Source organism: Sphaeramia orbicularis, chromosome 15 (genome assembly GCF_902148855.1).
Source record: "Sphaeramia orbicularis chromosome 15, fSphaOr1.1, whole genome shotgun sequence".
NCBI lineage: Eukaryota > Metazoa > Chordata > Actinopteri > Kurtiformes > Apogonidae > Sphaeramia > Sphaeramia orbicularis.
In genome coordinates, this window is record NC_043971.1 from 45,824,115 (window position 1) to 45,835,674 (window position 11,560).

At 38.0% G+C, this 11,560-nt stretch overlaps 1 protein-coding gene across 1 annotated transcript; it reads right to left on the reverse strand.

Annotated features, from left to right (window-relative positions):
• Positions 1-979: 979 nt before the first annotated feature.
• Positions 980-8,415, reverse strand: LOC115433897 (G-protein coupled receptor 183-like). Its single transcript, XM_030155454.1, has 3 exons — positions 8,239-8,415; positions 2,312-2,499; positions 980-2,226 (listed from the first exon to the last, which is right to left on the reverse strand). The coding sequence occupies exons 1-3, from the start codon at positions 8,413-8,415 to the stop codon at positions 1,710-1,712; spliced, it is 882 nt and encodes a 293-aa protein (XP_030011314.1). The 3' UTR covers positions 980-1,709.
• Positions 8,416-11,560: the final 3,145 nt, after the last annotated feature.

The window sequence follows — 11,560 nt, forward strand, 5'->3', positions numbered from 1 at the left end:
TGCAAATTTCACTACCTTAAAACAAATTAATATCCTATTAAATCCTGCTCAGGAACATCGTTTACCTATCAGCCAGGAGCCACTTGCATAGTAGCTTTCCAGTGCTGGAAATGGCATATTTCTTGCTGAAGAGTCTGGTTTTGACCAGCTCTATACAGTATGTGAAGTGTCTTGAGATAACTTTTGTTATGATTTGGCGCTATATAAATAAAATTTGATTGATTGATTGATTGATTGATTGATTGATTTTTATCCTACTGTAGGTAATGCTTCTGCCACAGGGCATACTACATTTTATTTATAATGCAGAGAGAGAGAGGGAGAGGGAGAGAGAGAGAGAGGGAGAGGGAGAGAGAGAGAGAGGAAATGTGGGAGAGAGAATGGGAATGACATACAGCAAATAGCCTCAGAGTGGAATCACACAGAGGCCATTGCAATAACACCTCAGTGCTTGTGACAAAAGGGGACAGAAATGGGACATAGTTTAAACTGGTCTATCTGGATTTCAGCCCCATATAAAACTACAAATCCATTTTATAACAACAGTACAAAGACAAGGCTTCCTGTTCATGTAAAGTCTTTAATGGAGTTTTGAAAATGAATGAATGCAATATAAGATGATATAAAACAATTAGTACAAACTTCATTAAATCAGCACAAAATATTCAAAATGCAAAATTTGTGTAATTTTAAAAGACTACATTTCTGGTAAAACAATTGGACAGTGAATTTCCAAGCTTAATAAGATGAAGCTGTACTAGTTCTTCATAGTAACAGAAAAAAAAACATCTTTATAACTTCTCTACAGAAGAAAAATGCAAACACTGAAATGTATTCTACAGAGGAAACTAGCCCCAAAACAACCAGCTAAACACAACCATGTGTTCTGACCCACACAGTACACATGCACCACAAAGACAACTTATACAAAACTTCTATGAATAATATGCCCTTTACTTTATTATTCAAATCAGCATCCAAAAACAGGCTGTGACTGTATATATGTGAGGCAGTCACCAAATAAAATGCTTCTTAATCAGTAGTTAAGCATATTCTATGGAAGTTTTGAACACTTTTAACTTTCTTTTTACCTACATTTCTCCTTCGTCTGTCTCTACACATTTCATCTCCACATGCTGGCAGATTAAGTACATTTACATGCAAACTATTATTCTCACCATTTGGAACTTACATTTATCAATCTTTAGAATTTAACAGGTGTCATGTAAACAACATTTTTCCTGGCCTGTGAAGCCAATATTCTGGTATTAATAGGAGTCTCTCAACATTATACTTTGGGTGTTTTATTGCAGGTCGCATCACACAGCTCCTGATTTTGATTAGCTGTAGCAAAGACAAAGATCCTCTCTGGTACAGAATGGATGCTCCAAAAAAAAAGTCAACAATTCTGGTCAGAAGGACAAACAGACCTACAGATAAACATTATGACAAAGGATATCAATAGGTCCATAGATATGAGCAAATATCAAAAAGCTGACCTTTTCCAAAGGACGTTTTAAGCAACAAAAGAGGGAGGCTAAGTTGATACTGTGGAACAACTGAAAAACACTTTTATTGGGATATATACAGCTGCATGTAAGGAAGAATATAAGTGGCCATTATTGACCAGGTAAACAGCTAATTCAGAACACTGATTTTCAAGAATTAAGGACAAATTGGAATATTAGTTGGCATGCAAATGTAGCTATTCACACTGTAGCAGCTGAGGTTGCCTCTACAGAGCCATTGTCCATTTTGCAACAACAGAGAGATGCTAAAAGGTTATCTACAACCCCTTTCCTTATGAAAACATAAAGAAACACATCTGCAAGAGGACTGCAGTAAAGTAACACATAAGATGTGTAGCTGAAAATTTTGTTTTTTCTGGTTGTTTCTATCAGAGACCAAATGACAGAGGGCATGAACAGAAATAAGTAATTAAGTAGCACCAAGACAAGAATTCCTAATATTCTTCGTTTTTCAGTAGCAGGGATGCGACTAGCTGCAAGCAGAGCTTTCAGTGTCCCACCTAGGAAGAAAATGAAAAGGGGGAGTGGGAGCATGTGGTAGACTCCGAGGATGATTTCTCTGATCAAACGCTTAACACCAAGAAAGAAAGGAATGAGATAGATAAGAGGAAGGAGCCAGACCACAACACAAACCACTCCAGAAATCTTGATGGATCGGCTGAAGCGGTACCACAGTGGGTGGGTGATGACCAAATACCTTTGACACAAAATGGACACGAAACTTTAGATTATACTGTAATGGTTACACATTAAAGTATCTACAAAGAGTGACACATAAATACCTTTCTAAGGCGACGCACACCATGAAGCCGACACTGGCCATCTCTCCCAGGAAGTAAACGTAAAAGAAGACATCATTCAGCTTCCCACTCTCATGCGGTACCAGCCAAACAATGAGACTGCAGAGCTGCAGGAGGTCAGAGATGAGGAGGTTGATGACATAAATCGGAGTAGCGTGATTTTTCTTCTCCTGCAGGAAAACACACATATGTAGTCAAAATTATGTTATTCTATTTTGACATTACAAGCAGTTTATCACCAAACTTTAATTCATACTTCATGAGCAAGGACCACAACCTCAAATGGATGAAATTAGTATTCATTTTTGGCAAGAATCAGGATGCCGACTGTGGGTAAGGCCTCTTCAGGGGTTCCCTGTAGCTCGTTAGCTTGGTTAATCCCCATAAAGGCTTAAAGGTACTCTTAGGGAAATAGTGAAGATTGAACATTGTCCAAATCTTGAAGGTTGGGATGGATGTAAAGCTGGTAAGCGTGTGATGACCAGCGTCCCATAGCCTTGTTTTGATGGCCTGGGACTCTGTTACAACACTTCACAAGGTGTGGACCCAAATGCATCGAGACGAAGGGATCAGTGGTCAAAAAAAAGATTTATTTTACAAAAAAATCTCAAAATCACAAAAAGGTTAACAAAAGGAGAAGCACAACGTGCTCTAAAAAACCAAATGAACTAAAAAGAGAAGTACAACGTACTCTGTATAAACTAAAGCCTGAGGAAGATAACAAAAGGGTCAAGATTCAAGGTTCAAGATACTTAACAGAGGTTGGTCTTCACAAGATCACAGAAACGACGCACTGACAAGAGACAAAGGGAGCAGGGAGAATATATAAGGGAGGCAGGGATCAAAAACAGGTGTGGACAATAACGAGGGAGACACCAGGTGCAGACAATGAAGGGGAAGAGCAGACAAGACAAGACTGACAGAGTGCAGACTAAACAGGAAGGAGACTACCATCACCAAAATAAAACTGGAAGAAACAAAAACCCAGAACTAAATTAACACAAACGACGACGCATGACAGACTCCTCTTCTTGAAGCAGTTGCTGCTCTGATGTGGAAGAAATGACGGGAGAAGAAGTTGGCAGAAATTCTGGACATAGCAAGAAAAAGTGCTACAAACCAGATTCTTGTGGTGATGCGGCTGGATTCGATGATGTTCAACAGGAGGTGCATGTTGCGGTTTCAGTACAATTATTTACTTAATGGCTCATAAAGACTTAAGAGAGAATTTAATTGGGAGTATGGTTAATTGTACTGCTGGTTTAGTTAGTTTCACTGCACTTTAGAGAACATGCCATGCAATCCTCTGAGATGAGGATGAGATCAGGCAGGAACAGATAGTGACTCAGCGATCAGATTTTTGATGACACCTAGATAAATGTGGGGCACCGGAGGTAAAAACAAGATAGGAAGGAACTTCAATTCCTGAGTGTGGTGTAGGTGGTCCCTCAACAATTTAAAACTGAGTGTATGAATGCAGAAGCATAGGAGATCAGAAGTTAATGGGAGGAACCAGCATGGAAGAGCCTCTGCATGTGAAGCCGAGTCTCTGAATGTCTATATTAATTATGTTCACCATGATAAGGTTGTTTGAATAAATGATGATCAATCTTCTTGAAGATTCGAGGACCCACAATTGTAGCAATGATGACTGGATGGAGTTCATGAACCTCTGAAGATGTTTATTGAGAGCAGAGGAACTTAGTGAACTTGGCAGGTCAATTAGCTGAAAACTACCCACAACCATAGAAACCCCCCCAAAAAAAGGCAGCATCCAAATAACCACTAATGTCATCTGGGTTCTCAGTTGGTCATTGTAGACAGTGACGATACAGTTGTTGAGGAGGTGCCACCAGAGCTGCATTTCTGCTTTGCATTTGCTGGTGACAGTGATGGTGTTGGTCAGTGGTTCTCAACTGAGGGGGTGCAGACACTGGATGGGAAGGGGAAAAAAATCATGAAAAATCATGGACTCACTGGCTATTAGTACAAAGGAGATGCAGAAGATTCCCATGATGTCAAAATGCAAGCGGTTGGACTATTACAGTGTTTCTCAATAGGGGTGGTACCCCCGTGTAAAGACCCCGTGTAAGTTCTAACATATAACAGAGGCATAACCACTCCGCCCCCTTTGTACAGATTGAGGTCCATCATGTAATAGAGGCATATCTGGGGGGCTTAGCTATAGGTATGTAGAGAATGAGGCTGCATACAAGCTTGAAGACACAAGTATAGACCATGGTAACTTCTTACAGCTCATTCTTCTCCTTGGCAAATATGATGTCATCCTGAAAGAGCATCTGACTAATTGCACTGAGCGGAGCAAGCAATCACATACATCAGTCTGGGGCAAAAGATAGAGGGACCCTTGTCACATTTATGTCTGAAAGTACAGTTAATTCTGTCATAGATACAATTAAGAATTTCAATCAAGAATCCATTTCCAGTGACATTAAGGAAGCTGGCATGTTCTCAGTGCAGATTGACACAACACAGGATGTTATCTCTCAGGATCAATGTACAGTTACTTTGACATATGTCACTGATGTTGATAATGAGAGTCTTATTGTTGTGTGCAAGGAGTCTACTGGACACTACTTTGTTGATTAGCTGACATAGGTTATTCACAAACTGAAATTGGTGAAAGGTGGATAGGAAATGCAAAAGATGGAGCATCTAATATGCAAGGTCCATATAACGGATTCTCTTCTCAGTTGTTGTAGTCCCCAAACCAAGTGCATGTATGCTGCTATGCACATGTCCTGAATCTGGTGGTGGTTGACACAACCCAGACCATAATTAAAAGTAGCTCACTGTTTGCTCTCCTCCATCATACAAAAGGATGAATCTGTGGGAGAATGAAAGCCAAGACTATCGACACAGACGGCTCTCTCCAATTGGAGAGGCACGGTGGTGCATGAAGCATGAAGCCCTGAAAAAATTCTTTGGATCCTTTGGCAACACTGAAAAAGCTCTCTTCATTGATGTGGTGCTCACATTGTCAGCCATAGAAGATGAGGACACCATGAAGTCAACAGTGCGGGTCAAAGCCAGAGGCTATATAAAAGCCAGGTATGTCAGGTATGAGACCATGCTGACAGCTCAGCTATTTCTCAGGATATTTGAGCATACAACACCACTGTCAAAATACCTGCAGACAAAAGGGATGGACATCCTCCAGACCCATAGAATGGTTGTGACAACACAGGACAGCTTTAAAGGGATGGCAAGAGACTTTGAGGCAGTCAAGGCAGCTGCAGACGGATTTATGAAATGGGAAAATGAGGGATTCAATGAACAGGACAAAGACACAGAGATCATAGTGAAAGTTGCCCCGCCACTGAAGCAGAGTAGAAAGATAAAAAAATATGTCTGGAGATATAGCTCATGATGAGACCCTGTCTAACCCTGAGAGAACATATGAAGTATATGTGCATAATCAGATCATGGACACTAGTGATGGGACTTTTGGCTTTTTGAAGGAATCAATGAACGAAGGAATCCCCTGTAAGTCGCTTTGGAAAAAAGCGTCTGCCAAATGCGTAAACATAAACATAAACATAAACATCAATCAGGAGCTGTTCACTGAAAAGAGCCATTCAAAAGACTGGCTCTTTTATGGTTTTTGCATTATTTTGAAACACCAATGTTTTAATGACTAAATAGGCTACATGTGATGATTGACATTACATTTTAAAGGCGTTTAATTGGCGCGGTAGTAAATATTATCTTACCGTAAAAAAGAATAGTTAGCTAAAATGTGTGGGCTAAATACATGACATGAGAGGTGGCATTAGGCAAATGCTGGAATTTGACAAAAAACATCACGGTACATTATGTGGACTAGTCTGTAGCCTAAAAATGAAGAAGAAAATAAAACATTTTCTTATGAAATAACATTTTTCTTTGGCTCATTACTCACAGGTGGTCACTCACTCTTTCTCAGACTTTTCTCTGGTTTCGACCAGTCTTCCAGCTCCGCCTCCTCCAGTATGCTCACCTCATGCTTCAAACTGTTGTGTTTTTTTGCTAACTTCTCGCCATGAGACATGCACAAGCACTCTTTTTTTCTGCTCGAACATTCTCCTCCTGCCCAATGCCTCCCCATTGACGCTAAATTGACAGGCAATCAGACACTTCCTCCTTAAAAAAAAAAAATAAATAAAAATAAATGAACGGCTCTTTACAAAGACTTGGTTCCCATCGTTCATTTCAAAGAGCTGTTAAAAGATTCGATTCATTCGTGAATGCCACATCACTTATGGACACAGCAAGTGAGGTCATCCACAGTAGGCTTCTATCTCATGGCACCCTGTATACTTGGCATTTCTGGACCCCAGAAACTTCCCAATGATCAGAACCTGTGATCTCCCTCAGACTGCCCTCCAAGACCTCAGCAAATTTCTACTCATATTTACAGTTTTTTTCAATTGCTTACACACAAAACCCTTATGTAGTACACAATTTCTAAAACCTTTCACTCAAACTTCACAACTCCACATCAAATCAGCAAAACCATAAGCTAATTCTCAGCCTTGACACAGTTTTCAATTTAGCTTTTAATTTTTTGCATATCAATACACACAATTCTCTACCTAACACACAAAAGGAAGGAATCAGGAAGTAGTAACTTGATTTCCTATTTCAAACACAACCAATCAAAATGCCACACTTATTCATTAGTGCCTCAGACTCTGCCCTCACATGTATAAGCAATAATTGCTTTACTGAACACCAACCAAACACTGCCTGACACTGGCCTATAAATAGGTATATATATGGTTATATGGGATAATGTAAGCTTTCGTCGCTCTCAGCTGGTCCAAAATTGGTTTGTCAACCATCCAATTTTTCCGGTTGTAAACTTGCCTCCATCTTCACCTTTCCTAAACCCAATTGAGGAATTCTTTTCAACATGGCGCTGGAAAGTGTATGATTGCCGTCCCTATGCCTGCCTGCCACTTCTCCAGGCAATGGAGGAAGCATGTGGTTACACTGATGCTGCCTCTATCCAAGGTTGGATACACCACACAAGAAGGTTCTTTCCTCAATTTTTGGCAAGAGAAGATATAGCATGCGATGTGGATCAAGTATTGCGGCCAGATCCAGCCCGGAGGAGAGATGGACCCTAAATACACACTCAACTAGCTCTCCCTCATCAACACACACACACACACACACACACACACACACACACACACACACACACACACACACACACACACACACACTTTTTCACTGTACTTTGCTTTGTTTTTTCTTATGTGCTGTACAAAACTGAATTCACAACAGCAACTGATTTATTCAGAAAATTTCTTTGGTTCCAATATTGCTTGGGTTGAGTTCTGTTTGCATGTTACTGTATGTTCACTCTTATATGGCAATATGTAAAAAAATCCATAGAAACAGAAGAGTTTTAGATTTAGAGAAACAGAGTGTAAATGACATACATAACTATATAAGACTATGGAAAATTTGTTTATGATGTGAGATAAATGCGGGTTGTGGTGGGCCGGTCTGGACCAAAAAGTCCAGGGCTGCATTTTTGTCCCGCTCCAGCTCTGCATCACAGTGTAGGCCAAAGTATACCCCTGACTGGAATATACCCTGGGTTAAAGCGGCCTAGGCCAGTTTATACCCCAGGTATAGTCTACCCAGGTATAGTCCAGCCTGGGGGTATACTTTGGCTTGTTACACTGGTATTAGGGACGTTTCGTTTTCCAGTGTTTCTCTTATCTCTGTCCACGTGGATACACACAAACCAGAGTTTTTAAAATCCTTCTCTTAATGTGTGGATGAGAGGCTCACATGTAGAAAAGTGTGGATGGAGCATAAAATGCACTCATCCATCGAGGGTAATCTGACATCAATATCCAGTATACACATTGACTAATTTGTAAAGTACTCACCAAAGAACAAAGCAGAAGAATGGCCACTAGTGTCAACGGAAGCCCAACACAGATGATTACCCCTTGCACTATATTGTAAGCAGTTTCAATGCTTAGCGTCACCACTTCAACTCCTTGAGTAGGGCAGCTATAATTATTGCAGTCTTCAAATGTGTTGTTAATGTAGAAATCTTCCATTCTTCAAAGTAATATCTGATGTTTTGAGACAGCAGGCTACAAGAAATAAAGTTTTTTCCCATAATTGCAAAGTACATAACTTTGTTTAAAAACATCTCTAAAATAAAAAAAATGTATATTACTTTGACGGTATTATAACTCCCACATACAATATATGATACAATTTTCATAATTATTTAACATGTAAATATTGCACAAAAAAACCATTTTACCTTAAAGACAAAATCTAGATGACTCCCTACCAAAACCAAAGATGATGTTTGACTCTGTGCATCAAACAGTTTGATGTACAATGAGTAATGACATGGAATCATTAGCCCAATGATAAGCATCATCTGCTTCTGAGGAAGAGAGCAACAGAGGAGATAAAAGCAAACACAGCATGGGGAAAGTACATTACAGTGGACAGCAGAAAAAAAGAAAACAATCTATCTGTGCTCATCTGCAGACATGAACATTCTTACTTAGATTACGAATAAATCCTGTCTAATGTTATTATTATTATTAGTAGTAGTAGTAGTAGTAGTAGTATTATTATTATTACTATTATTATTATTATTATTATTATTATTATTATTATTATTATTGTTGTTGTTTTTGTTGTTGTTGTTGTTGTTGTTGTTGTCACACATGCAATATTTCACTGCAACCCCTTTAGTTTTGATAACAGGAGACATTCACTGTAACATCTTTTTGCGTGTCTCATGCTCCCTGAACCACTCTGTCTCAAGCCTGATGACCCTAATGAATCTTTGCATTGTGTAATCTATTTTGCATCCTTGCATTGTGCAGTCTTTTTGACGTTAAAGAAATGAGTGGCTACTTGCTGCATTGGTTAGAGTTAAATACATAGCCTGACCAAAAAAAAGTACCTGCCTGGATTTAACTAAGCAAATAGTTCAGATCCTTCCATTGGCAATTACTGCAGTAAGTAATAATGTTGCGGTTATAACAACTTATTTAACTCTAACCGATGCAGCAAGTATCCTCTCTCTTCTTTAACGTCAAAAAGACTGGATAATGCAAGGATTCATACTGTGTGTGTATTAGGATGGGTAAAATATAGAAGCCGACTTTCCCTATGGGGATAATAAAGCAAGTTAACCATGTCAAATCAACAAGTCCTTTCTTGGTTCAATAAAAGCTGAATGAAATTAAACTTTAGTTGCAAAAGGTCACACTGGCTTTGATATTAACAAGTGACCCATCTTATGCTTAACTTTACACTTATGATGTGTATGATATGCATTTCCTGATGGAAACATACAGAACTACATTGGCAAGAGGACAAAGGAAAAAAAAATATTCAAAATGAAAAAAAGCAATAAGTAATCAAAATTAATTCTAACGTCATCTTCCTCTTCCAAAAGCCTTATGATAAAAGGCAGATACAGCAGTAAGACAATTTAAGAGAATTTAAGAGAGCCTCTGCTCTCTTAAAAGGTTAATTCACAGAATAGAATAGAATCTTTATTTTGTCAGTAGGTGTTCAAACATGTAAACATGTATCACACACTGAAATTTGTCTTCTGCCTTTAACCCTAGATCATGCATCACACAAACTGCATGCTATTAGCAGTGGGCTCACCATATCAGGGTCCAGGGAGCAAATAGGGTGAGTTAAATGCTTTGCTCAAGGGCACATCTGCCAAAAAACTTATCGCCAGTCCAGGGAATCAAACCGGTGACCCCTTTGTTACAAGCCAGGTCTCCAGATGACTCTGGCCAATCTAGGCCACAGTACTGCTAATACAGGAATAAACCAGGGTAAAAACGCAACACCACTCTACATTAAATATGGTATCTTAAGATGAAACTGAGTGGTTCAGTATCAGTGTTTCCTGTAACATGCTGTGTAAACTGTCTGTTATCTGCTGCTGTTCAGCAATAACCAGGCAGGAAATTGCTCAACTTAACTGTTCTGAATTTCTAATTCACTCAGTGTTGACCTGTGTTGGAGGCACCTTACTTCAGTTGACCATCTTTTTTTAATAATTTCTAATGGGAAAGTAAGCCTTTCTTTCCTGTCTTCACTTGAAGCTGATTTAGACTGTATTAGTATTTAAATAATACGACCCATACAAGTCCGCCAGAGTAAATGTTTACAGTTTTACAGCTGTAGAGACATTTTTTTAAGAACTTTAATTTGCTATATATCAATACTACTCTTATATCCACAGTTTTAATAACATGTATATGTAATACGTCCATAGTAAATAAATTCCTTTTAAAAAAGTGTAATAAAACACACAAAAAAATCTTTTTCACACAGATTGTTTTAATATAGAGATGTCACACCTGCATCCATCAAAATTGTATATGTAAAAAAGATGCAGAAAATCCTTTCAAACCTCAGAAAACTTATTTTGAGTGTTCCATCTTATTTTATTTACTCATTTTTATAAACTCTAACAAACAAAAATAAAATATATACATTGTACACATTTTTCAAAATGACGGCGTATGCATCAAAACTATTTAAAAATAATGCAATCAAATTTGCCCAATATTTATGAGAATACATACCTTTGTACAAGACCATTTTCATCCATTCAAAGTACAATAAACAGTTCCCCTCTCACCCTCTACATACGTAGCTGGGACACTCAGAACACTGATTACACCATTGTAAATAGTTTATTTTCATTTACATGTCCTATTTTTGTAAATCCTGCCTTATACATATATATATATATAGACATATATATATATATATATATATATATATATATATATATATATATATATATATATATATATATATATATATATATATATGATTTCTGTTGAGCTTTTCTGAAGTTTCAACATAACACTTAGAACACGTAAAGATGAGTTGTTTTTTTTTTCATTATTTATTTTTTGTTGTTTATTGCATCAGACATAATAATGTATAAATAGACACATTTTCCACTGCTAGCCAAGACAAGTGTTAACTTCTCTTAGCACTAACCTTCTGCTTAGCCCTCTAGGACATGTTGAATCCATACTGTAGTTTTATATACAAAAATTTGTTTACTCTTTCTTACTTGGTTACAATTCTACATCTAAAAATATGAAAACTCCTCAGTGTCAGTAAGATAGGGTTAATTATATGTTGTTTATGTTAGAGGGTTTGATTCCAACACCAGCTGATGAGGAATAC

Coding starts and splice junctions, on each gene's coding strand:
- LOC115433897 (XM_030155454.1), bottom strand. CDS start 8,415: ATGGAAGATTTCTACATTAACAACACATTTGAAGACTGCAATAATTAT. Junction 2,500..8,238: donor TTCTTCTGCTTTGTTCTTTG/GTGAGTACTTTA, acceptor GTTTTCCTGCAG/GAGAAGAAAAATCACGCTAC. Junction 2,227..2,311: donor GTGTGCGTCGCCTTAGAAAG/GTATTTATGTGT, acceptor TTTGTGTCAAAG/GTATTTGGTCATCACCCACC.